We start from the raw sequence: 25,576 nt of genomic DNA, 5'->3' as shown, positions 1-25,576 counted from the left end.
CATCCTAGACTATGGGTTGTACTATACTAAATATCCAATTGTACTTGAAGGATATAATGATGCTAATTGGATATCAGACTCTAAAGAGTCAAAGTCCATCAGTGGTTATATATTTATAATTGGTGGTGTAGTCGTTTCATGAAAATCTTTGAAACAAATATGTATAACACATTCCATAATGGAATATGAATTCACTGTTTTAGATAAAACAAGAGAAGAAACATAATGAATTTGTCATTTTTTAAAGGATGTTCCATTATGGGAAAAACCTGTGCTTACAATTTATGTACATTGTGATAATCAAGCGACTATCGCTCGAGCACAAAATTTTGTATATAATGAAAAGTCACGAAATATACATCGTAGACATAACACCATTAGACATTTGTTCTCAAATGGAGTGATTTCTATTGACTTTATAAAATCGAAATAAAATCTTACGAATCCATTTACTAAAAATTTATCTAAAGAGCAAGTATATCGTACATGAGAAAAATGAGATTAAAGTATATATTTAATGAGTCGCCTCAATGGAAATCTAACCTAGAGATTGGAGATCCTATGGACTAGGTTCAATAGGAAAAAATGGTCATGAGGTGACTCGACTAATAGCACTTAGAAGATTTTTCTTTTATCCATTTTTGCGATGCATTAAGTGTTGCCTGCAGGGAATATTTAAGATAAATTATGCTTTTAATGATACATATATCTTGTTTTTTAAATAGGGTACATCAAGGTATTATTAATATGATGTCACCTATGTGAATGTAAAACTTTTAGAGCACTCATGAATTTGAGACTATTCAGGATCAAAATGAACATAACTGTAAGAACTAATTGCGGTTGGAAAAAAAATGTGTGAAATCTATTATCTTGATTTACACGAAAGACTGAATAGTTCAAAACTTATATTCATTACTTGGTCTAATAAATCTAATAAGCTACTAAGGAAAGTTCAAAGTCATAAGTTACTTCTTCTGATGCATGACCTTTCTTATTGTACTCTCTGTATTTTTAGAATATTTTATCATATTCCTTCTCTAGTTTCGACTTTCTCCATTCATGTGGGAGATAATTGACAAACATTTAGGATTTATCCCAATGTTTGAATGGAAATGAAAGTAAAAGTGGTATACTTTTTAAGTTGTGGTGTAAGGACTTTAGTCCCACATCGAATAGAAACAACTAAAGAGTGTAACTCTTATATGGAAGCTCTCTCATAGTGTAATGAATGTGAGAAAGATATGGATAAAGCCACATGCGCATGAGGGCCCATGGGTTCTAAAGGAATTTGAATCCATTGGTTTGAAAAACCTTAGTGCATGTATGCACATGCGATACGCATGTAGAGGAGACTACAAATCTTGGATATAAGTCTCATGTGGGTGTCCGTGAAAGGTTCACTTTGCTAAAATTTATTTAAGCTTTTTATCGAATGAATTGAACTCATTGAGTCATAACTCATGATTGTTCTAAGAGACATAAGTGTTAGGTGTTCTAAAAGGGACATCCTCACATAGGTGTCTATTTAAACATTCACAACCCAAGCACACTTTTCACTAGTTTTGGTGACTGTCGAGAAAGACACTTCTAATGCTATAAATTCTCTTTTGTTCTCTCTTTTGCATCATTCATTTTTTTTCGGGTTGTTATTTACATAGTGCATTCTATTTTCAAGAGATTTTTCGTGTGTCGTCGAGAGTACAAATCACAATATAAGTTCAATTATACGTGTATATTAGGAGTAATACCTTGTACATGTGTGGAGTATTGTATCCTAGGAAACAGACATCCAAAGATTATTAACATATTGCATGAGCAAAATTTATTTAAGGCTATTGTGTCCAATATAAGTCTCGCTCTATTCAATAATCAAATTGCATTTTTCCTGTATTTATAAATTACTTTGTTATTTTATTTCACATTCTTTGCTATTTATTTTCTTGAATCTAACTCCATATGCTTGGACCAAGGCATATGCCCCCCCACCCCGAGCACATGCAACCCTTGCACATCACATGCACCAGGTAAGTGAGGGTACGCCCTCGCAGGTGGCCTCGAGGTACCATTGCTCATACAATTGTATCGAACACACAATGTACAGACTCTCACCGCTTATTGGATTCGAAATTGCCATTGAGCCAACCCCTTTGGGGTTGTAGCATGATTTTGTTTGATAAGTATGCTCATCACATTAAAATTCATGATATGTATCAAAAACTAAACATACCCAATATCGAGTGAGTCTAGTCTAAAAACACATTTTCTCATGCATAACTTTTTCAAATTAAATACACTTTTAGTTCAAGAAGTGTGATATGAGATTCTAGCCTGAGGTCACTTCAGCATTATTCTTAAGTTATATGCGGTTAAGACTCATTCTGAGCGAGGTGTGCTCATATTACTCAAGTAAAATAGTACCGATAAGATTCTTAAAATCCAACTCCATTAGTTTTGGTGAAGTTGTTGGATATGGTCCCACAAGGTTGCAACACAGTGATCAAATCACAGATCAACCCCAGCCCCACATGTTTCACCATGATTTCTACTACTCTAAAATATGATGATGCATCAGATTACATCCTTCAAGTAAAGTCCTTCAATCAATCAAACCAGACCCAAAATCCAATTTGTTCAATCCTATAACTTGGGATCTGGATCAGGGATTTAGTTTTTGATAAGGACCTCATCCGACAAGGATCTGATTTATAACTCCTCGGATTGATTTTAGATCAACCATATCACTATGTGTTACGAACCCGGTCTGTAATATTACAATTTTTTTTTTTCTTCAGATCATTGCAATATATTTTTTTTTTTTTTGATTGTATATTATAAGTATAAACCATATATTTCAGTTGGAAACTCCAAATATCATATCCGGATTGAGTACCAATATAATATAGTTCTCATAGGGATCCATTGACAACCATACCTTAAATCCACCTAATCCATCTTTTTCGTGGTAACAAGTCCACCAACCCCATCCATCTCAAGCTGGAACGGTTAAACAAACACCTTCCCATGCTCATAAAATACCAACATAAACCCATGCAAATATTCAGCACTTACATACACACATAACACACAACTTGTAATACTTCAAATCATGGGGAACCACATTTCACACCGAAATTCTGACACGATGGCAAAAGTCATATTTCCCGATGGCACGGTTCATGGGATTGACCAGAATTTGGCAGTCGCAGAGCTTATGTTAGAACACCCACACCAAGTCGTTGTTGAATTGTGTGCACTAATGGCTGGAAACAAGCCAACTCCATTACCTGCTGATAAGAAGCTCGATATGAAGAAAGTTTACTTAATGCTTCCAATGAAGAGAGGGAAAACAGCTATTGTGTCTGCTAATGAAGCACGCCAACTACTTTTAAAGGCTAAGTGTGTTTTAAGATCTGACCCACTTCCGTCATTGGAAGGGATTATACCTTACTTTGTGCGAATGTGTCCAACAGGCACCAGAGTGAGAAATGATGTGCTCTTGCAAGGACGTAATGTTTCAGTGAAGAAGCCCGAGGAGATGATCGACACGATGGAACTTCTGCTAGAAACTTTTGACGAGAGGCCAGAGTTTTTGAGTAAGCAGTTTTCGGGCAAGGGGTGGAAACCTAGTTTAGAAACCATTAAGGAGAAGGGAGTTGAGAAGAAGGTCCCTCACTGGTTGTTTTAGACGTGTAAGGATTCATACTATCAAATCTATGAAATCAAGATATTGAGCCATGTTTAGGCATTGACATTGAAAACGTGTAATTATTGAGCAACCTTTGATCCTCTTTCCCCCAACTTCTCACGGAAAAACAAAAATCCAAAAGTCTTCAACAAAAGTTCTTTTGAGACAGGTTATTAGGCAAAGTCGTATAGAATAAGAACTTATTTATTTTCTTTTTATTGATTTAGAAGTCGAAATAATAGAGAAAATCGATTAATTAATCAAATGAAACATAGAACAAGTGGTGGCCTCTTTTCACCACTTTTCACCAAATTGTCCGGATTGTGCACATCCATAATAGAGACACCTCTCATTGTAAGGAAATACAAGTTCTTCAAACGAGATTTAAAATAGGAAATCAATTACCAGATTATTGTTACTTCATAAGAATTTAAAACAAGCCAAATGGGCATCAAACTAGGTTCCCACTCAACTACACAAACAGTTCAAATGGATCAAACTGTACTTCAAAATTAGCACAAGAGATTAATTTACATGGTGTACAGAAGGAAACAGTGCCTGTCTGCAAAAGGGGACACTTGAAATTGACATGGCTTTTTCACCAATCATTTCCATCTTCTGGTTCAAAAAGCTCTTCCAACTGCACAAACAAGGTTAATTTGATCATCTGACCCACATAACAAAAGTTAACTTAGGACTTTCACCAAAAAATAACATACCTTAGTTTGATCGTAGGTCATCTTCATCCTCCGATACTCTTGTTGTGCTCGGTGTGATCGGAACAGAGCTTGAACTCGTACAACTGATCTCTCAACACGTTCTTCGGCTTGCTTCCGGCTGATTTGAAAGAACTCCTCCTCAACATCATTTTCTTTCTCTTGGTCTACTATGATAGGCATAGTCGGTTCGGTTTGAAGTCCTCGCATCCCCTTTCTCTTCAAACGCCACCGTAGAATTGCCTTCTCGAGCACTCCAACAGACCATAGAATCTTGTGGTACTGTTTCCGCATTTGGTGGCCTCGGAAAATAGCCTAAGTTAAAAATAAAAACACTTAGTTAAATCATCCCACTTTTTTTTTTCAAGCCCTCCAGTTTAACAACATAATTGGGAAGTTATGACCAGAAGATTAAAAAAGTTCAAGCCATGTCAAATTTTGATACAATTTATATTTTATACATGAAAAATAAAGAGGCGAAGGTTTATAAACATTCCAGTATGAATCATATATTACTCAGCATGTCGGTACAATTTTGCTGGGCCATGACTTGAATCTTAGGCCAACTAGCGTTGGTTTAGATTGACTTCCTTGGAAATATTTTGGCTCAGTTGATAAAATTCAGACTTACATCAACTCATCTCTTACCAGAGTCAAGAGTGACTCTTAGGAGACTTAAAACCAGATGACTGGCCATATTATAAGGACTATTTAAGTACATCAAGTCCAAGGGGGCTTACTTGTATTTTGATTGCTTGCCGACGCTTATTAAGAAAATCTTTTCGGATCTGCCAAGTACGGAACCTATATTGGATTCGTGCAGCAGCTTTCATCCTCTTTCGTGACTCATAATTGCGGAAGGCATGCTGAATCTTCAATGCAGCAATTATGCCACGGGCTTCAGTCTCTGGATTAGAAGACTCAGCCGCTTTTGTCCGTGTCTTTAATGAGTTCTCCCTGAATGCAGCCTGTATACGTGTTGCTGCATCAGCAGCTGTCCGATATGCCGCCAATGTATCCTTCTGGCAAAGCTGCTCTTCGCTGAGGTTATTAGGATTCCCTGAATCAGTTGTGCTAGTTTGCAGGGAACCACTTACATTTCCTGACAAGGCCATACGTCTGAAATGTTCAGTTAATCCTTTTTCTGCGAGATAAGCGGCTAAGCCTTCGTAAGCATTTTTCGATGCAAGATCGGCAGCAACGCATCCACCCGGGAATTCTGAAGTGGGGTCTGTGACTAAGCTCGGATCTGACCCCATAGATAAAAGAACTGCTACCATTTTTTCCCTGCATAATGAGATCTCCTAATGTAAAAAAACTGAATAATGAAAGCTACTCCCCAAGACTGAAACAGGTTTCAACAAACCCTGTAAACTAAAGAATTAGTGGGGGAATATTGTCATGCAACTTTTGAGGTTAAGGGTTCAAATCCAGCTCACACATCAAAAAATAAAATAAGAGAAAAAAAACAAAGAAATAGTGCCTCCCTGTCCTGCTAAAGAAAGGATAAAATTGAATTTGTTCACAATTTTGATAACCAAGGTCCCTTGGAAGCTTGGCTTCTGATCCACATATTTTTACAAAGAAAGGAGTATTACAGCTCATATGTACCTTATCAATATACAGGTTGGTAACGTGAATCTTATTTTTTTTCCATTAAACTCTATCTTGGGCCAATTAAATCCAATAGGTACCAATAAGAATAAGAAAAGGCAGAGCAGAATGGACTAAAATTTTGTAGGAGGAAATAAATAAATAAGAAAGTTCTCATGTACTAGCTTAAATAAAACAAACAAGATGAAACAACATAAAAAAAGAAGATAACAGGCATTGTGTGCTTTCCACAATAGAAAAGTGAATTATACCTCCCACGGTATGCAGCCCAGTGCAGTGCAGTCCATCCATGAGCATCCCGAAAATCTATTGAGAGGCCAGAATACACATATGGACGAACAGCCCACGTATAACCTAGGATAGCACACAAATGGATAATTCCTTGGCCTTGACGATCACGAGCAGGAGTTTTGCATCCTTCAACCATTCTTCCCAAAAGCCACTCCTGTAATTTTTTCTTCAAGGTGATCTCAAACAGTTTATTTTTGGCTTGTGGAAAGGAGATCTCGTTGTTTCCAATTGACTTAATCAATTGTGCCCATTCTTTATCAGTGGAAGAAGTTTTCTGAGCAAATTTTTTTGCTTCCTTTAGAGCACTTGGTGATACCTCAGTTGACATACTGTTCAAACTATCGGTCGTAGAAAAGAGCAAACAAGAAAGCCGTATTTGAACTTGGAACTCTTCCCACTTGAACTGATCTTCTAGTGAAGTCAACCCATACTCCAGTAAAGGAGGGCGATACTCAAAAGTCATAATCTGGCTAATGGGTGTATGACCATCAAGGCTCAAATAAAGATTTACAAGACCAGGGGTGTGGGGTAATGTCATACAACGGAATACCCCGACTTGAACCATTTCTGCAGGTACACATGAATCGCCAAAGACAAAACACAAATTGGATTCTACCAGATGCGATACTTCTCCATTAAAATATCCAAACACCATGATCTGCAGGAATTTGTTAACCAAATGTCAAAATCTTATAAAATTAAACTTAAAAAGAAAAAAAAAACATTTCAATCCCAGTTCTTGAGCTTGGCATCTTAACCTGAGGAATTTCATGATGCCAGTTGATGATTAGTTTCCATACTGTACAAAATATCAGTGTACTCACATACATATAGAAGTTTTCATATAAATTGGATACATGTAATTTACATAAAAATAGAACTAAAGTTCTTATAAGAAGATATTCCAAGAAGGGAGGTGATGCCCCGATCTCATTTATTTAGTCGATATTCTCAGACTTTACAAGCAAACACATTCGTCTTAATGATCCAAACTCTAACGGAGCATCGGCCTATGTGATCCTCATTATCAAAATTAAATTTAGATCCTTGAAGTGTATATCATTCTCAAAAACATTATAGATCATATCACTACTAACTTGAGTAAATGGAAACAATTTCAATCCATCATGGTAACTGAACTCAAGGTTTAGGCTCACCAAAAAAATCGGAACTCAAGGTTTATGGTAGGCAGGCAAGGTTAATGATTAGTATATAAAGACAAGACTTGAACTCAGGTTTGTGGTACCAACACTCATATAATGTTAGCAACTGACCAAATCGGCATCTTCAACTGAATTCAATGTTTTAATATAAAAAATAAAAAAAGAGATTTAAAAGCTTCACATATACCAAAGCTTGGAGGGTTCTTCCAGTTCTACTCAAAGGCTCAGATCAAGGCCACAGAAGAAGATTAAAACACATGAATTTGTTGGATGAAAACCATTTCTAAATTTTCGGGGGTTCAATCCCTATTTAATTTTTCCACCTATGAATCTGAATAATTTTTTGACTCGTTTCCTTTCCAATCCTCCTTCAGAGACTAAAACTTCCATCATTTTGAAGGATTTAGCTTGTCCTTTGTTAGGACTCTATTCAGCTCCACCAATTCTTCACCTTATTATCATGAATATTTTCATCCTATTTGCAGTTACCCCATTTTCTTGACCTCAAGTTTTGAATAAAGAATCAATATATGGTCACCAAGTCTTAGCTAGATCCAGAGCTCTTCATTTTGATAGAAATAATAACTGTAGAAACAATTGTATAAAAATAAAAAATAAAAAAACCAAAAGACAACAAAGATGACTGTAAATATGTAATGAAAGTTTATGCAAAAACACCAGGCTTCAAGTCAATGAGGTTGGTAAAACAATATTACAAAGCTTGCTTGTTTTTGCATTTATCTTTTTTGATAAGACAAGCATTATTTACTCCTATTTAACATTTCATGCATGTAAATGCGCCTAAGTAACAAGTAACATTCTTTCATGTCTATTGGGAAAAAACAAAATACCTCTATAAAGCAATTTCACTGCTTACTTAGTAATTCTTCAATACGTATATTTGTGATTAGTGGTTATGTGCAAAAGATAACCACAATTAATTTGTTTGCAGATATTTCAGATGTTAGTTTTATAATATCAATATGTTCTATTTAACTAAATCCACTTTGAAGTCCGAGGATTACAATAACGAATAAAACTTATGTTCAAACAATGACAATATTTCTTGAAAACTTTACACGCATGGAAGTTAAAAAAGAACAGAACCTTTGTTTGTTCCGTTGAAAAAGCCCATGTAGGTGAAATGTCATTTATACTGAAAAATTGCTCTTGAATAGATGCCTGAGCAGGTACAATTGATTCATGAGCAGTTGAAATTGGAGTTTCTACTTGTTGATTGTCGTATGAGCCAGGGGAATCAGTTATGACATAGTTTATCAAATCGCCAAAACTGTCCTGTGCTGGCAAACCATCTCCGAAAATGCCCAACGTATCATCTGCTTTTCTCTGGACAACACAACCATTGTTAGTAAGTGCCTCAATTGAATTCCCAAAAGAGGATATCCTTCCAGAATTATTGTTGCATGGGAGAAGGCTAACCTGCATCATGAACTAATTAGATTAGTTTAGTGTATGAATTACATTTATTAAGGAAGAGAAATAATTTTTTTTTTTATTCAAACAACATTAAATAATTATTAGGAATGGGTTTCGACATTATTCCTGCTTAATTTCGTTAAATTTCCCTGAAAATATCAGGAGACAAAGGTAACAAGAAAAATACATTGCCGAAGCAAGCTAAATTAAGTTCATAATTATGAATCTCAAATGGCTTGCTAAGGTGGATCCATGAAAATTCCAAAGCCACAATCAGTAAACGAAAGAAAAAAGAACAATGTAACAGGAGAAACACAATATCTAATGATACGAACATAGCATCTATACAAGGATAGTCACAGAACCTCAACCTAAAGACTATACAAAAAGAGAAAACCAGCCTAACTTATGTCAGGTACTAATACACATCATAAGAGGATAGTGAAAGTTGGGCTAGTGATGCAGGTATACTTCTAGATTGTAAAAACTATGACCTCCACAATGCTCACTATATGCCTTCTGTACTGCTAATACTTAAAGCAGAATCATAAATCATCAATACAACAAGAAGATACTTTGTTTGTGGAAAATAAAGAAACTCAAGAAATTGAGATAAGGTGTAGTGGATGTGTGGAAAGATATATCTTCCCTTGATTTGTGGCCTGATTGTGATTTGATTAATGTTAGGAATCTATATACAGCTGTTCCTAAAGACTAGGGATGTGATTGAGAAAGAATTAGTGCTGCTGAATATAGGGTTTCCTAATTTAGTTAAGAGTCCTTTTTTAGCTCGTGTAATATCTTGTATATATAGCCCATTAAGAGGCTTGAGTAAGATATACAGAAATACTTTTTTCCACATGGTATCAGAGCTTCTAGGTTTCTAAAACCTGGGCATCATTCTGGCCTTCATCACCATTTTTCCTAGCCTTCAGAGTTGGATTTTTTTCACGTTTTCTTTCTCCTTTATGTTTTGCTCTGTTTTCTGAAGGCAAAACAGATTATTTCACATGTTCTGTTACCAGCCTTCATTGCTGGTGGTTTTTTGTTTTCTACTGGCCTTAATTGCCAATTTTTGAAGAATGTCAGAGACTACATCATCTACTCCTATTGTTCAACCGTCCCAATCAGTGGAGGAGCAAACGTTGCGCACCACAAGCGAGCTGCAGAACATCCAACCTGCATATCGTCTTAATGGCAGAAATTACTTGAAGTGGTCTCAATTGGTTCGAACTTTTCTAAAAGGAAAAGGAAAATTGAGCCATTTGTTGGGAATAGGACCGGAAAAAGGTAAGGCAGGTTTTGAAGCGTGGGATGAGCAAGACTCAATGATCATGTCTTGGTTATGGAATTCCATGACGCCTGAAGTTAGCGATACATGTATGTTCCTGCCGACTGCTAAGGCGATCTGGGATGCCTTGAATCAGACCTATTCCAAGGTCCATGATGCAGCACTGATTTACGAAATCAAGACCAAGACAGCAGCAACAAAACAAGGGAATAGAACAGTGACTGAATATGCGAATTTTTTGTAAAACCAGTGACAAGAACTGGACTATTATCGTGTGATTGATTTGAAATGCAGTGAGTGTGCAGTTGTAATAAAAAAAATTATTGAGAAAGATAGAGTTTATGATTTTCTCGCAGGTCTAAACTCTGAATTCGATCAAGTGAGGATTCAAATTCTGGGGAAGGCAGAAGTTCCATCCCTTAATGAGGTGATTTCGTTGATACGGACTGAAGAGAGTCGAAGGGGAGTTATGCTTGAACCTCAAACGAATGACGGATCTGCACTTGCAGCCTCTGGCAACAAACAACGTGGTCTCAACTTGGAACAACCACCAAACACTGAGCGTGGAAGAGCACATTCATCAAAGGTAGCAAACCAAGAGGAGCTCTGGTGTACATACTGTAAAAAGCCTCGACATACAGAAGATCGTTGCTGGAAAAAACATGGAAAACCCTCAACGACCAGCCGTGAGTGGGGAGCCAAAGGAGGACAGCTGCAACGACAAGGTCAGGCCCATGTAGCTGCACAATTGACTCAAGATCAAAGTCAAAGTTCGAGAGAATTCAATAATGAAAAAATAGAGAGGCTACGAAGCCTATTGGGGTCTCTTGAGAAGCCTTCGTCTGGTACTTGTTCTTTAGCCCTATCAGGTGAACCTTCATCTTCTCTTGGATTAAATGTCACAGATAAATTGTTTGTGGATTCTTGGATTATAGACTCAGGAGCCACAGACCATATGACACATGGCTCAAACCAATTCAAAACTTATACCCCATGTCCAAGTAATAGGAAAATCACTGTTGTCGATGGGACTACAATCACTGTAGCAGGTGTAGGAGATATCCACATTACCCCTAGTCTTGTCCTTAAAAATGTTCTACATGTTCCAAAACTGTCCACTAACCTTGTGTCCATACAAAAACTTACTCGAGACTTACATTGTCACGTTACATTTTTTTCTTCTTACTGTGAATTTCAGGACCAGGGTTCGGGGAAGAGGATTGGACTTGCTAAGGAGAAGGATGGACTTTACTACCTTGAGACATCCTATCAACCGAATTTGATCAAATCGAGTTTATCCTCTTCTTTTTTGTCTTCATCCAATAAAGATGTCATCTGGTTACATCATTTTCGTCTTGGACACCCGTCTTTTGCAGTTTTACAATTCATGTTTCCTTCTTTGTTTAAGGGATTGGATATCAAAAGTTTTCATTGTGACATTTGTGAGTATGCAAAACATACCCGTGTATCTTTTCCCATTAGCAATAAAAGAAGTTCCTATCCTTTCTATTTAGTCCACAACGATGTATGGGGGCCCTCAACAGTTCCAAATATCTCTGGTTCACGGTGGTTTGTCTCTTTTATAGATGATTGCACTAGGGTATCTTGGATATTCTTACTCAAAAATAAATCTGATGTAAGTCATGTTTTTCCCAATTTCCATACAATGATTCAGAATCAGTTTGGTACAAAAATAAAGAAGTTTAGGTCTGATAACGCTAGGGACTATTTCAATCAGGTCTTGTCCCCCTACTTTCAAAAGGAGGGGATTATACATGAGTCGTCCTGCATTAAAACCCCACAACAAAACGGGGTAGCTAAGAGGAAAAACCGTCATCTCTTAAACACTACACGAGCACTCTTGTTTCATCATAATGTACCAAAACAGTATTGGGGGGAAGCTGTGCTTACATCAGCTTACATCATAAATAGACTTCCTTCCCGAATATTAGGATCAAAGAGTCCAATGGAAGTCCTTTCGACGTTCTATCTCAACCTTAGTGCCAACAGCAATCTTACTCCTCGAGTATTTGGGTGTACTTCGTTTGTTCATGTTCATAACCGGGGAAAATTGGATCCTAGAGCCATTAAATGTGTGTTTGTCGGATATTCACCTACTCAAAAGGGCTACAAGTGCTTTCATCCACCCACCAGAAAATTGTATGTCTCGGCGGATGTCACGTTTGTGGAAGACAAACCGTTTTTTACCAAGCCTTATCTTCAGGGGGAGACTATAATAGAAGATAAGGATTTTTTTCCACTCGATTTACCTTCACCTTCAGTTCACCTTGAGTCATTGTTATCACCCTCACTTCATCCTGAGCCACCCGAGTCACCCTCTCCATCTCCTGCTTCGTCATCCAAGTCATCTAAGTCTTCTATTCCACCCAAGTCACCCGAGTCCGCATTGCCTGAGTCATCTGTTTCACCCGAGTCTCCAAGGGATAACAAAATCTTTGATCAGTTTCGGCATGAACAGGTGTATGCAAGGAAGCTAGGTTCAACTCCAAATCTGAGGCAAGTTCAAGCCACTACTCCGACCCCTGGTAATGAGGTAACAGTATCAGAACCCGCTCCACCTACTACTCACCAACTTCCTGAAACACAGATAACCGATCTAGACCTACCCATAGCTGTGAGGAAAGCAACTCGAGAGTGCAACAAAGGACCACTATACCCTTTATCTCATTTTGTGTCCTTCAAAAAATTCACACCATCCCATAAGAGTTTTCTCATGAGTCTAAATGAAATTCCTATCGGCATTGTCTAAAGAGGAATGGAGGAAAGCTATGAGGGTTGAAATGGATGCATTGGAAAAAAATAAGACATGGGAGTTGGTAGATCTACCAAAAGGAAAGAAGACAGTAGGATGCAAATGGATTTTCTCTTTGAAGTTTAAGGCTGATGGATCCTTAGAACGCTACAAAGCGAGACTTGTTGCTAAGGGGTACACCCAGACGTATGGAGTAGATTACCAGGAGACTTTTGCTCCAGTGGCAAAAATGAATACTGTAAGGATACTTTTGTCACTAGCCGCCAACTTTAATTGGGGACTACAACAGTATGATGTGAAGAATGCTTTTCTTCATGGTGATTTGGAAGAAGAAATCTACATGAGCATTCCACCAGGATTTGGTGGTGTTGAGGGGAATAAGGTATGTCGGCTAAGAAAAGCTTTGTATGGCTTGAAACAATCTCCACGTGCCTGGTTTGGAAGGTTTGCTAAGGTAATGTTGGCTACAGGATATAAGCAGAGTCAAGGAGATCACACACTTTTCATCAAACACTCGGCCTCAGAGGGAGTCACAGCCTTGATAGTTTATGTTGACGACATAATTGTGACCGGGAATGATGAGGAAGAAAAGCAAGCTTTAAAACAGTGTCTGATCAAGGAGTTTGAGATAAAAGACTTGGGAAAATTGAAATATTTTCTAGGAATTGAGGTAGCTCACTCCAAAGAAGGAATCTTTATTTCTCAGCAAAAGTATGTCACTGATCTTCTTAAGGAAACAGGGATGTTAGCAAGCAAACCAATTGCAACACCAATTGAGCAGAATCACAGACTTGGAGAGGCTGCAGGGGATCCAACAGTAGACAGAGAGATGTACCAGAGGTTAGTTGGAAAGCTCATCTATCTTGCCCACACACGACCAGACATAGCATACTCTGTGAATGTTGTCAGTCAGTTATGCACAATCCTAAGGAGATTCATCTTCAAGCTGTTTACAGAGTGCTTCGTTACTTGAAGACTTATCCTGGAAAAGGAATAATGTTTAAAAGGAAGTCAGAGCTTGTCCTTGAAGCCTATACTGATGCGGATTATGCAGGGTCTCCTGTAGATCGGAGGTCTACCTCAGGTTATCGTACCTTTCTCGGAGGCAATTTAATAACATGGCGGAGCAAGAAACAAAACGTTGTAGCCCGATCAAGTGCAGAAGCTGAGTTTAGAGCAATGGCACATGGGGTTTGTGAATTGTTATGGCTGAGAATTATTTTGGGTGATCTGAAGATTAAATGGAGTGGGCCTATGAGACTCTACTGTGACAATAAATCAGCCATTAGCATAGTGCATAATCCAGTGCAACATGACCGAACTAAGCACATTGAGATAAACAGACATTTCATCAAGGAAAAGCTGGAAAGTGGATTAATTTGTACTCCGTACATTCCCACAAGAGGTCAGTTAGCGGACATTCTCACAAAAGGGCTAAACAGTGCTATGTTTCAAGAGATTATTAGCAAGCTGGGAATGGATGATTTATATTCACCAGCTTGAGGGGGAGTGTGGAAAGATATATCTTCCCTTGATTTGTGGCCTGATTGTGATCTATGTTAGTGTGGAAAGATATATTATATCTTCCCTTAATTTGTGGCCTGATTGTGATTTGATTAATGTTAGGAATCTATATACAGCTGTTCCTAAAGACTAGGGATGTGATTGAGAAAGAATTAGTGCTGCTGAATATAGGGTTTCCTAATTTAGTTAAGAGTCCTTTTTTAGCTCGTGTAATATCTTGTATATATAGCCCATTAAGAGGCTTGAGTAAGATATACAGAAATATACTTTTTTCCACAGGATGCCACTTCAGAACAGTCTATAATACAACAAGCATGAGAACCTAAGCTTTTCTCAAAAACAAAGATGTGATAATCTTCCCACATAGAGAATATATAATATAAAAGGTTACGAATCAAATACAGGGGAAGAAAAAAAACAAAACAAAATGGACTACACCGAAAAAATGCTGGCCTTGCATCTACAATGTTCACAAGATCAAATAGACATCCAAATACTTATCATGTGCTACTGACACAAACATGTATTGGTGATTATTGATCAAAAGCCCATAGCTCCATGTATGAATGATAAACAGTACGCAACTGGCAAATGATTTTACTCACATTACTTATGGAGTCATTTACTTCATGTTGATTCTGTTGCTCAAGGCAAGAAATGTCATCTGCCACAAATATAACAAAGTTATTGATTTCCTAATTCAGTTTGCAAACTTTTGTTTTTAAAAAAAAGGTACTGAACTTTTACCTCTTTTGGGTTCAGTAAAACCGTTGGGACCATTTGTCACCAAGAGATCATCCCATTCAAGGGTGTTAATGTCATGAAGTGTCCTTGCATGACAACCCACAGTCACATTATCACCTAGCTCAATTGATTCACCGATGAGAGATGTGCCAGAATCTAATATTTCCATTTTCAAGAAATATAGGATTAGGATTGTGAACAAGAATGCACATAATTACCAACTTCATGATATATATATATAGGTCGTGTTCAAGAGACAAAATTCTAGACAAAGTGTTTTGTCCTATATGGGCTAAAAGTTTTGGAATGGGCCGATTTTTTGTGAGGATGATCTCTATGGTGAGAGGATCATCCTTACAAAATATCAGCCCATTCTGAAATTTCTAGTCCCAGTTTACAAATTGAAGAATCGTGGACCATCAATTTTTACCATTAATTTGTAACCACTTTTCATGGGGTTAGAAGTTTCGGAATGGGTTGATTTTTAGGGAGGATGATCTCCTCACCATAGAGATCATCCTCACAAAAAATCAGCCCATTCTGAAACTTTTTTGCCATATATGACCAAATTTTGTCTAAAATTTTGTCTATCGAACGCTGTCCTATACATATATATGAGTCGGGTTCAAGGGACAAGAAGATAGCCAACAAGATAGCCAAAGCTTTTTTGTAAACCACTTTTGATGGGGTTAGAAGTTTTGGAATAGGCTGATTTTTGGTGAGGAGATCATCCTTACCAAAAATTAGTCCATTCCAAAACTTCTAACACCATCAAAAGTGGTTCACCAATTAACTCTAGAAATTGACGGTTCACGATTCTACAACTTGTAAACTGAAGTTAAAAGTCTCATAATGGGCTGATTTTTTGTGAGGATGATCTCTATTTTTTGTGAGGATGATCTCCTCACCATAGAGATCATCCTAAAAAAAAACCAACTCATTCCAAAACTTCTAGCCCATATAAGACAAAACGTTTTGGCTATCTTGTTGCCCCTTGAACCCGACCCTATATATATACTAGGATTGAGGTAAAAGAGAAAAAAAAATAAAGTTGGAGGGACATTATTGTAAAATTTGATACTATAGCTTAATGGAAGGGGTGTTATTAAAAAAAATTGAGATTAAAGGGATAAAAGATGAAAAATAATAAAGTGGATTAAAGGGGCAAAAGAGGATATATAGTAAAATTAGAGGAGGGGCATCCTCTTTTAAGTTATGGGGGTAAAAATGGAAAAAAAAAATAAAGTTGGTGGAGTATTATTAAAAAAATTGGGATTAAAGGGGTAAAAGAGGAAATGTAGTAAAGTTAGAGGAGATGAAGAATAAAGAAAATAAAGTGGGTCCCATTAACTATAGCTTGATAGGATGTTTAACGCACAAAAATGTAGCTGATGGGAGGTTTGTGTTAGTTGGATTGGTCTCCCACAACAATGTAGATGATTGGACATTTGTGTCACACACAAGTGTTCCTACTCAGTAGTGTTTTATTATATAGAATTTTTATTTTGATAGATGATATTAAAATGATGAATAAGAACTGTAACATCAATGAATAAAGTTAACAAGTGTTCATCTTACTTTAAAAATGAGCGAGCTCTTACAAATTTCAATTATCTAAAAGCTGCACTATATGCTGATCAAGTAGAAACTAGAAACAATTAAAATCATTACAGACTGTATATTTTATATACCTATATCTATGATCAGTACAAAAATATCATGTAAAGTTTAATCTCACCAGAATAGAAGGCATGATGATCAACCCCACTATCAGTTTGCCCTGATAAAACCATGGATACAGATGTGCCTGAGTGGGTTGGGCCAGAATTCGAAGTACCACTTGTGACCGGAGAACCCTGCTGATGTATAACACGCCATAAAGTGAAAGAAACATTAGATGTTATTGTTATTTTGAACTCTCAGCATGAACAGCTAAACTAACGTCATATTTACAGAACACGTACCTTTGGAGTTAGTAAATGTTCAATTAATATACTAAAGTAAACTGACCCAAAGTTATCAAATTTCATCAAGCAACCGAATAGTTTCTTGTTGTGAACCTTGGTTAGTTTTGTCATGAATTTATGTTACTAGAGGCATTTTGGTAGAAACTCTTGCTACGTGGCAAAGGATTGATTGTGTTCATGCTGAGCATAACTTTAGCAGGATACCCAATAAGGTAACCTACGAGTTTTATTATTATTTTGTTGGTTATATGGGCAACTTGGATAAACATCCTTGTAACAATAAATATTTATGTAAAATTACTCAATATACCAAAGGGGAGTTTTACTCGAACTAGGTTTTTTAATAACATGTTAACATTAAGTGACTACATTAACTGTTGTTTGAGGTAGTCGGTAGCCACTCCCTGGGATTTATCTAAGCACACCTGCTAAATGTGGAGGCGATGACATGCATGCCCTGTGGTATTAATAGAGCATTCTAAGAGGCCCGGATAACAAAGGTATTAAAAAACAATGCAGATTTATATCTCTACAGCTACATCCATCCCAGAAACAACGTGTGAAGCCTCAAAAATCATTACAGATTGAAAAAATAAATAATAGTCAGTAATTGCCTCTAAGAACCAATATTTTGACCATAAATTACATATCCTCAGATGAAGTTTCCTCTTTCCAGGTTTGATCATTTTATTTTTTTTGTATAGGTTTGATCAAATTTCCTCTGGGTGGAACGTAGATATTTTGCAAACTGAAGCATCGAAAAGCAAAAGTAAAGAATGGGTCACACATGCATCATAAAGAACAACCAGAATTGGAAGTGAAAACATCAATAACTGAACTGTCTGTCATATACTCATATGAGCATAAATATTTCCATATAAAAGAACAAAGTTGTCAATATCAGCTAAAAAATCAATTTTTGTTCTAGCAGAATACATTTATTTAGAGAGGCCACAATTTGACCATCCTAATGAATCCTAACCAGTTGATTTGACCGTTTTGTAGAAAAGCATATGCGGCATCAATACAAAATCAACGAGCATACCCAGGCTTTCATTTGGACTGGTCCTATTTTCCAATTTATTTTTTTTTTTGTAGAAAAGAGGGTGCAATCGAGGTTTTGAGTCCTACTTTCCAGTTTCAGCGGAGAAGTGTAGCATTTATCAAACAATTATGAGTGTCTGATCAGTGTGAATTTGGTTTGTGACCAATACAAGAACCAGATTGACGACCATGTGTCAGTGTAAATTGTAGGTTCAGTTAAACAAGCGTCATACAATTTGTCCGGAATCCATATACTGATCAGAGAAAATAGACAAACATATTTTGAGAAGAAAATAAAGCTCTGGAAAAAGAAATGTTTTCGACCACAGGAAGCAAATTCATGATGCAGGAGGAACTTAATGTGTCACCAAGGTACTTGAAATTACACGGTGGATAAGGCTTAAACCAACCTCTGATGTCTCACGATAATGTACAAGGACTATGTGTTCACGAGTCCTGGAAAAAAAAAGTTAAAAGTTTAACAAGAAAATTCTATTACATTCAAAATAGAAGAGGATACATGAAAATTTATACCATTAATAACTGATATAGCAAACAAGCATTTACATTTGGGATGTGGACTATCATATAGTTTAACAAGCACGTACTTGTCAAGAAGCCAGTAACACCGGCGAACAAAGCTGGGGTTATCCTCTCCATGTGCATAGTACACATGGATCCTTTCTTCATTACCAACCTGACCCATGAATGATGAAACAAAACATGCATTAAGGGTAGCCTACATATAGACTGTTTGTTAATTTAAATAGATAATTTCCAAGCCAATAATAAAACCCTAAGCAAGAATAATAAAGTGGGGAGGGGAAGAAGAATGAAAATAGCAATTACTTCATGCAAGATATAACAAATATTTCAGAATAATACCATAATACTAAAGAAATTTTGAATCCCAAAATCTCATAAATAAGTTCGGTAAAAATGCAATGTCATTACTTGTTACGATTATTCAGTAAGAACTGGCGTAGAAGACATAGGTGAGGTAGGACACAAGATAAGACATGGCAATACTATCTCATTACATAAACAATATAAGATATAATAAAACAAACAATAAAAATAAGCACCGAATGATGAATTCAATAAATGCAACAATGGAAACTACCCAAACAGTTCCCTTCATCCAAATGCCATCACTTCTGACTCAATTAATGAGATCAATCTTGTAACTCAAGTGATGATACCAAGCCATATCGGAAGGTTGTCAAATTTTATCTTGACTTCCCTACCATAAAAACAAACAGACATTAAGAAATGAATTTGTGGGCAACTAAAACTTCCAGGCTGCAGGTACCAGCTAGCTTAGTTGGTAAAGTCTATGGGTGATGATACCATTGACCTGGGTTCAAGTCCTGTCCCGCCTACACCAAATTACTGATTTCATTAACTACAGGCTTATTTATAATAAAAAATTAATTCCAAACTTCAGTTCAAGAATCTAGGTTTTGAAATGACTTCTACTATAACAGACATTGATCATCTGCTTCAAAAGACATGCCCATCTACACGACAGGAACACTGAATTCTCTTTTAAACTAACATTTATTCATCAATTGAAACATTATATTAAGTTTATGAAACTCATTAGATGTTTAAGATTAGTCCTACTACATTACCTAGATTAAATTATCACTCATCCCTCTCCATATAACAACATTTCAAGCTTCAATTGAGGCCATTGAGCCAATTGATTGGACAAGAATGCAACTATTGCTACACCCGGAGGTCACTACCCTCAAGTCCTAGTTTTTATATAACGCATGCCCCATTCCTTGACATTCAGTTAATTGTTTTTTTTTAATAATCAACTTCTAGCTAATTTCGTGAGTAATGTGATATATTGTTTGGTTCTACTTGTCCGAATTTTTATGTGCTATAGTGTGGCCAATGCATACAGTCTATGCAACAAGCAACCAACCCAATCAGACATGCTAGGAAAAAACACATTGAGGGCAAGCAGCAATTTGGAAAGAAAAATGATTGTGGAGTAGTGGCAGAGACAAAAACAAGTTGTGAATAAATCCCGATCTAAGCAACATGTGATCAATCCAATATCATGAGAATTGTAAATATAAAAACCAAGTATATAAGTGCATGCATTCGAATCTGGCTAACAAAAGTTTCAACTTCACAAGGAACATGTGAATGCCACAAATAATTCATTGCACTACAATAAGCATCTCACTTTCAAGTGTTCATGAGCTTCTTTAACAGTCTTTCCATCCTTTTTCTTCTTCCAGTTGTGACCATCTTTTCGAAAGTTCCGTAGCATTTTACGATCGAACAAAGAAATTGTGCCACCTAAATTGCATTGCCACAAAAAAAATATATATTGATTAGAGCAAATTCATTGTTCAAACAATTACATGCATGTTGAAATCAACTGTATCATAAAGTTATATATTACACCTGAACCCCACAAAAAGGAGCAAAAGATCTTAGTCCATCCAAAAAGGGTAATGGATTAGGATTTTGAGACTTTCCATTCTTATATGCATGTACATCAAAGCCCTCCCCAACACATGAAGTAGAGAGGTTCCACAACCTTAATTTCTTCCAATTTTCCATTTTCAAAACTATTGTCACCAATTTTTGAGATTTCAAATTTTGATTTTGATGTATAATCTTGTTAGCTCGGGAATGGAATATTTCAATTTTTAGTGGAGTAATGTGAACTTTTATAAAGATACGTGTTGATATAAGTATCTAAGGCCTAAAATTTAAGCGTTAGACATACAAATTTGAATGTTCATAATTGTTTTTTAATGTTCCTAATCATTTAATCAAGCACATAACAAAAAATAAAAGATAGCTTCCTTACAATTTGAGGAAGTCATAACAATATAGTTGTGTGATCCAGTGAACTCCTATTTTTTTAGAGTTGAAATATACTAATTATAGAAAATTATGCTTTTCATCTAGTACTAATTGATGGATCACTCATGTTCAAGGAGAGATACCTTATTAAATGTTATTTGCAGATGTAGGATTCAAAACGCCAACCCCAATATTTGGTATAAGGCATAGAAGGTGAAGATGATGATGATGGTATTATATAAAGAAAGGTACCAACTCTAGATAGCTGGGTCACTTAAAACAGCTGACCTGTAGCATAATAATATGTAGGGTTACACATGACATTGCTGAATAACTTATATTCATTGGTAAATCCCATTGGGACTATTGTCTGATAACCCTGAAGGATTTAATTCCAGTCATATATGATGGTTCGGTTAATTAGCATGGGAATATAGAGGAGTGTAAGATTACATTGAGATGAGTATTGTCCCTTAATCAGTTGTTCGACAGAATGACTGGGTTGAATATATACTAGGTGAAGATTCAAGAAAGTAAGGGAGAGAAAATTATTAATCTCACGCCTTCATTTCTAAGTTATGGATCTGATATGAAGTATAAAGCATTTGTTTAAAACCTCATGGGGTTGGCCTAGTGTCAAGCCGAGCCTTGACAAGCTCCTTGGGAAGGGTAGGTAGGTCAAGTGTTTGAAACCCCATGAAGCAATGAATTCCTTGGGGCCACCCTCCAGGGTCCGGTTGACCCTCAACTCAACCAATAGCACGTCGGACTTTCCGAGGGAGCGGTTTGTGTGACAGTGTGATTAGTCTCACCCGAAGGGTGGGGATACCCACGATAAGCAACAAAACAAAAAGTATTTGTTTAAAACCAATTAGTACATGCAATGTCGAATAGAAATCCAAAGAAGTCAATAGATACTAGAGAAGAAACTTATGTCATCTATCAACTAAAGATGCATGTTACACTAACAAATACTGAAAAATATTGTGTATAAAATCACTTCTTAGAAAAATAGGAATAATTGAGCAAGTAATTACTTGGTGGCAAGTCCACTGGCCTGACATGGATGTCGAAAAGAGTGGAGTTGTATAGTATTGCATAAATCTCATTTGGCTGTAGCCACCTTTGCTTTGCTTCCTCCAGAATCTTCCTAACATTTAAGTCTGGCAATAAAGAGATGAACAGCAGTAAGTATTAGTAAAAGAAATTCCTAGGCATTTCCCTTAACAACTCAAGAACTCTATAGGTATTCTACTCGAGAAGGCCTTTCGAGGTGAGATAACAAATAGAATTTAACTTTGTCGATAACAGGTATGAAGAAAACTAACACAAAACAAAGATTAGAAAAAAGGAGCCATTGTTTCAAACATCGATCATTGAAAGCCAAATACTCGCAAAGGTTAGGAACCATCCATTAAAACAGAAATAACTTTATCAACAAAACTCTTTAACAAGAACACCACAAAAAATTCAACATGAACCATGCAACAATAAAATCTACTTGGAATACCTTGCCATACGTGGGTTTAGACAGAATAGAATGCAGGAAACAGTTTCATTCAACCAACCCCAAATTTTTGGAAACAGACTTTGATGATGATGGGTACCTTATTTACCAGACTACTCAAGGTCTTTAAAGATTTCAATTTGGTTTCAAAAAAAAAATCCAAACAAGTTCTATAAAATAAAAAACAGTATCATGGGGGTGAAAATCCTGTGGAACACATTCATTGTCCACCACGGGTACCTCATGTTCCTCATCAATACACATGGAAGTTTCACTCCAGCTACCCATCAGTCCGAGGTTTGCCTTCTTATTTTTTATTACTTTTAACCTTAGATCAACCATCCAAGGTCATTGCCAAGCTGAGGACTAGTGAGCCAAGATGTACTATTAATCCTCTAATGACTGATCAAGTCTGACCGAACATCCAAGGTCACCATTAATTTGAGGTTTTATTAGCTCAAGAGTGATTGTTCACCTCAGATTAACTATATGGAGTACATTCGAGCCATCACCACCTTGGCTCAAGGTCCATCCCACCGATAACCAACAACACCTCAGCCCATGAAATAGTTCAACATTATGACTCGGATTTTGATGAAATATAAGCATTCCACCAAGAGAACACCTTGGTCCATCGACCAACAATCGAAGTGTGTACCTCGCCCAAATCATGCCCAATTCAAGGTGATACGACGAAACAGGTCACTCTATGAGCCGAAGCATCACCTCGGTAAAAGCCAAACTCATCAAACCAAAAAATAAGCAATAAACAATTCCCAATTGTCTACCAATCCGAAGTGAAAACCAAAACCAGAATAATAATCCTCACAATTTTTTCAGTATCAAATGAAAATTTCAGCAAGACCACACAATTTTATTTTGACTTCGACCATCGATACCCAAAACATCATCTAAAATAACTTAATTATCCAATTAAACTCTAGAAATCAAACGCAAGAACCACAGATCTTATGAAACCTGATTCATCAAACCTAAAAATAATCATAAAACATCCAATTCTCAACCTAACTGAAGTAAAAAAAAAAAACAAAAAACAAAAAAACAAAACCAGAACAATAATCCTTTATGGGATGCAAAATAAAATGGAAGAATCTGCCAATTAAGTTGTGAAATTACCTTCAATTGTATGAAATCCATGAATCTCTGAAGCTGAAAGATGAAATAGAGTGCTACTTTCCATGGAGACGAACTCTCTAAGCTCCAACAAACTTAATCACTAACTAAGAACACCGACACTAAAAACATCTAATCAAAGCTTCAATGAAACAAAAAGGTTCAGAAAGAACTTTACAGAAAGAACCAAGTCATCACTCAACAGAACTGCAGGAAGCCATTGAAGAACTGCAAAAGCTACCAAAGCAGAAAGCTATAAAGAAATCCCAGGAAAGACGTTTGAGAGAGAGAGAGAGAGATCCCAATGAAGATGTTCGAAAGAGAGCGAGAGGGGTTCTAACTCTTGACAGTACCTGTCAGTGACTGATTTCTTTCCAAGCGAATTAAATAATGGGAACGAATATGAACATGATAAATAAGTGATTATCATCATGCCCACAGAGTGTCCAGCGACAACCCCTCTGAGACACACGATACACCCATAGACCTCTGACGTGGCATTATTTAAATCATAGATTTTTTCTTCCGGATGTGTAACTGTACATATTTATGGGATGTAAAGATGTGTACCCCGACGGCTAAAATCTATGGTTCTGGCGAAGTCACGTCAACCATGTATGTCAGAGGGGAGACTCAAGTAAAGTACGAGTAAATTTTCTTGAGAAAAAATAAGGTGAAAAATAATATTTTTCATACGATTAATTATATTTTTTTATAAAAATTAATTTTTTATCTTTAATTAAAAAATTCATCAAAATATGAATTTTACTTTTTTATCCATATAAATAGAAAAGTAAAATCAACATGTATTTTTCATTTTTAAAATATCATTTTCTTCTTTCTTATCACTATCACCATCATCACACTAATTTCATCGTCGTCACCATCATGTCATCACCATCTCAGATTACTCTCTCTCTCTCTCTCTCTTCATCTTTTTCTTCTTCTCCTCGTTCTCCTTTCAAGGTATTTCTTTTTTAATAATGATTTTCTAAGTAGAAAGTCTTCACCTGATCAATTCTTGGTTGATGTGGCATGGACATCAAATCCTAGATCTTTTTCTCGCGATACACATTGCATGTTTTTTATGGAAATGTGTAGTTGTATCCTAAGAAAATAGATCTATGATTCCCTATTTGTGCTACGTTAGCCGAGTATTGAATGAGTGAAGACTTTCTAGTTAATCTTTTTTTAGTGCAATTTTGGAGAATCCCACTCCACTAGTAATCACATGTCAGATTACTTCTCAATAATTCCTCTTGCAAATGTTGTTGTTTTGTTTCCAAAATTAACCCACACAAGTTAATGTTAAAAATAACAATAAATGGATTCTGTGTTTCTCTTAGATATGAAGTTTATCTCCATGTCTTTCCATGCTTATGAATATTTAAATTACCCTCGTGTATTTTAAATGATCAAATGCCCCTTATCTTTCTTCTCAAAAGATTAATGACCTAAATGCCCTTATCTTTAGAATATGAAGAAAAAAATCTTGATTTTCTTATCAAAAATAAGTCAAGTGAAAAAAAAAAATTATCCTACTTTTCAACTAGATTCTATTTACTACAACCTTTAAGCTATATTTGGATTGAGAGAAGTAAAGAGAAAAGAAGCTCTCCACCATATTTAGATTGACAGAAGAGAGCTTGGGACAACTTTGAAATTTAAAATATCTTAAAAGAGATTTAAGGGCAGAGTTGGAATTATAAAATATTGTAAAAGGTTTTCTCTCCATTTCTTTTCACTTTTGGAGAGAAAGAAAACTCACATTTTTTTCTCTTTTCTTCTCACTTAACAATCTAAACAAGAAAAATGGAGAGAAACTCATTTATTTTCTCTTCTCTTCTC

General features: G+C 36.2%; 2 protein-coding genes across 6 annotated transcripts; one reads left to right on the top strand and one right to left on the bottom strand.

Moving 5' to 3' along the window:
* The first annotated feature begins 3,307 nt into the window (after positions 1 to 3,307).
* LOC147396113 (multidrug resistance protein ABC transporter family protein) lies at positions 3,308 to 3,688 on the top strand. The gene has a single exon (XM_086450054.1). The coding sequence runs from the start codon at positions 3,308 to 3,310 to the stop codon at positions 3,686 to 3,688; it is 381 nt and encodes a 126-aa protein (XP_086306180.1).
* Positions 3,689 to 4,071: 383 nt separating this feature from the next.
* LOC147396112 (calmodulin-binding transcription activator 6-like) lies at positions 4,072 to 24,103 on the bottom strand. Of its 5 annotated transcripts, none has more exons than XM_086451781.1 (13): positions 23,732 to 24,103; positions 22,125 to 22,250; positions 20,456 to 20,571; positions 18,861 to 18,949; positions 18,639 to 18,708; positions 16,980 to 17,100; positions 15,245 to 15,397; positions 15,103 to 15,161; positions 8,580 to 8,912; positions 6,270 to 6,967; positions 5,145 to 5,691; positions 4,408 to 4,719; positions 4,072 to 4,328 (listed from the first exon to the last, which is right to left on the bottom strand). In XM_086451781.1, the coding sequence occupies exons 1-13, from the start codon at positions 23,793 to 23,795 to the stop codon at positions 4,287 to 4,289; spliced, it is 2,730 nt and encodes a 909-aa protein (XP_086307907.1). In that variant the 5' UTR covers positions 23,796 to 24,103; the 3' UTR covers positions 4,072 to 4,286. The 5 variants fall into 5 exon arrangements, with proteins under 5 accessions (XP_086307907.1, XP_086307912.1, XP_086307908.1 ...); XM_086451786.1 differs by having other exon boundaries at positions 8,580 to 8,819; XM_086451782.1 differs by having other exon boundaries at positions 16,980 to 17,097.
* Positions 24,104 to 25,576: the final 1,473 nt, after the last annotated feature.

This window comes from Akebia trifoliata, chromosome 8, assembly GCF_017979445.1.
Source record: "Akebia trifoliata isolate Shusen 1 chromosome 8, ASM1797944v1, whole genome shotgun sequence".
In the NCBI taxonomy this organism is placed as follows: domain Eukaryota; kingdom Viridiplantae; phylum Streptophyta; class Magnoliopsida; order Ranunculales; family Lardizabalaceae; genus Akebia; species Akebia trifoliata.
The sequence above is the reverse complement of the archived record's forward strand: the minus strand, read 5'-3'. Positions and strand labels throughout refer to the sequence as shown.

What these genes read in the sequence shown, in the direction of transcription:
- LOC147396113 (XM_086450054.1), top strand. Translation starts at nt 3,308, where the DNA reads ATGAAGAAAGTTTACTTAATGCTTCCAATGAAGAGAGGGAAAACAGCT.
- LOC147396112 (XM_086451781.1), bottom strand. Translation starts at nt 23,795, where the DNA reads ATGGAAAGTAGCACTCTATTTCATCTTTCAGCTTCAGAGATTCATGGA. An exon ending in TGGATTTCATACAATTGAAG is followed by an intron (nt 22,251 to 23,731) that starts GTAATTTCACAA and finishes CTTTATTGCCAG; the next exon opens with ACTTAAATGTTAGGAAGATT. An exon ending in TTTCAACGGAACAAACAAAG is followed by an intron (nt 6,968 to 8,579) that starts GTTCTGTTCTTT and finishes AAATTCCTGCAG; the next exon opens with ATCATGGTGTTTGGATATTT.